The sequence below is a fragment of the Anticarsia gemmatalis genome, chromosome 21 (genome assembly GCF_050436995.1).
Source record: "Anticarsia gemmatalis isolate Benzon Research Colony breed Stoneville strain chromosome 21, ilAntGemm2 primary, whole genome shotgun sequence".
Lineage (NCBI taxonomy): Eukaryota > Metazoa > Arthropoda > Insecta > Lepidoptera > Erebidae > Anticarsia > Anticarsia gemmatalis.
In genome coordinates, this window is record NC_134765.1 from 4840446 (window position 1) to 4842398 (window position 1953).

The 1953-nt window shown below is 33.5% G+C and overlaps 1 protein-coding gene across 1 annotated transcript; it reads left to right on the top strand.

Annotated features, from left to right (window-relative positions):
• Positions 1–276: 276 nt before the first annotated feature.
• On the top strand, positions 277–1749 carry LOC142982359 (uncharacterized). Its single transcript, XM_076128821.1, has 3 exons — positions 277–507; positions 978–1122; positions 1577–1749. The coding sequence occupies exons 1-3, from the start codon at positions 277–279 to the stop codon at positions 1747–1749; spliced, it is 549 nt and encodes a 182-aa protein (XP_075984936.1).
• Positions 1750–1953: the final 204 nt, after the last annotated feature.

Genomic DNA, 1953 nt, shown 5'->3' on the forward strand with positions numbered 1-1953 from the left:
CCAATATTATCTATTGACCAACCTTTTGTACTAACAATGTGGGAATATTTTCTGAACTTCGCTATTTCGATATTTATCCGCGAGACTAATATCTTCAAGTATTGTTGTCTTGTTAAAACGAATGACGTAATAATGGGATTTAAGAATTACCCTTTAATTCCTAAGTACATTTACGTTATATTATGTGTAAACACATTTATTAGGCTTGTGTGTACTTCGATAAGATGGTCTAATACTTTTTCGTTACACCCCAACTTTAAACTATTCAGTGTTATTATGGCATTACTTGCGATAAATTTTAATAATATTGTAGTATTGATAATGTTTTCTTTCCTGCAAAGTCGTCTTAAGTTATTAAGAACGGTGTTAGAAAGAAATGTAGTGCCTGTAAACAGTGTTGGAAGCAGTAACGTGGGCGGGAATATTAAAACTACGAGGAAGTGTTTGTACAACTATGATCGTCTGTTGGATAATATTTTAATTGTGGATAAAGAACTACAGTATCCGGTAATATTACGTTTAAATAAATACATTTCTGTTTTCTATTCGTGCTGTATTTTTATGTAACAATTATTCACTCTCAATCGTTGCAGCTTTTTCTCGCTTTGGTAACAAATGTCCCAAAGGTCGTTTTGATGATATTGAATCTTATCAGAAAGCCAGCGCTACGCGTAAGTTTTATTCATTTTACCTAAAACAAAACGTTTGAAATATATTAGGTCGGGGAAAAAGTCTTTTCGCATTATAGTATGTATGAACTTGTAATAAAATCTCTTTGGCTTCAAGAATCACAAATGAGTACACGGTTCATTAGATTTCTTCCAGTGAGCTCGTGAGGTACACAAATATCGAGCTTATTTGTGTAGAGAAAAGATTTTATTACAAGTTCATACATATTATAATGTGGAAAGACTGTTTCCCCGACCTAATATTTTTTTGGAGTGCTTAAATTACTGTTCTTATATGTTTGATTGTAGATTGACATAGCAACAACATCGAATTTGATAGAAATAGCTGAGAATTTATATACACTGAGTTCCCCTGCGATTATAGCGGAACTAATCCGTCATGAAGTAGACAAAATCAAGTCAACTTTGTCGAAGCAGCTTGCAAAGTGTACAGGTAATAAATATATGTATTAAGATCGTAGTAATTAAATGAAAATAGAGAACTCCAATAAAAGTAAAAAATGTGTGTCATCTTTGGATTGTTTGGTCTGCCGGTGACTTTGTGTCTGCAGTATGAAATTAATTTTATTAGTGTGATTTTAGTTGATCTACCATAACACGGATTCTTATCCAATCCTAGATAAAGTTCTAAATTTTTCGACAAATAATATTATTTGAAGAATAGTTTGCGATATTCAGAGATCTGCTACAAATATGCTATAGGAAAATCGCTCATATGGTTTTGTTTTCTCATACGCTGTCCACCGTCGAACACGCCATCAATCGCATATTAAACAGTCAGCCGCACACGTAAGTGACCCAGTGCGCCATAAAGCACTGTGTTGATATATAGATATATTTCAGCTTTAGAAGAAATCAAGCCATAATCAAATATTTCTGCCTTACAGATGAGTCTCTGCGCTGGGAGCTCCGTGCTGCGTTACAATACATAACACTACGTCCATTCAGCTATACGATCTGTCGTGTGATACCTCTCAACATCAACCTGACTTTCAATCTGTTTAGTATCATCATCACTTACGTCATTGTTCTTATGCAATTGACTCGTGTGACGGCTTAATTTAATCTTTGTTATTGTTTTTAACATTATGTCATAAAATATGTAGAATCATTTCTGTTGTGGTTACTTTATATGTACTAATATTATAAAGCTAAAGAGTTTGTTTGATAGTTTGTTTGTTTGAACGCGCTAATCTCAGGAAATACTGGACCGATTTGAAAATTCTTTCAGTGTTAGATAGCCCATTTATCGAGGCAGGCTATA

Bases quoted from the DNA above. Each gene is read 5' to 3' on its own strand.
- LOC142982359 (XM_076128821.1), top strand. From the start codon at position 277: ATGGCATTACTTGCGATAAATTTTAATAATATTGTAGTATTGATAATG. The intron at 508-977 runs GTAATATTACGT...GTTTGATTGTAG, and splicing joins ATAAAGAACTACAGTATCCG to ATTGACATAGCAACAACATC. The intron at 1,123-1,576 runs GTAATAAATATA...TCTGCCTTACAG, and splicing joins GCAGCTTGCAAAGTGTACAG to ATGAGTCTCTGCGCTGGGAG.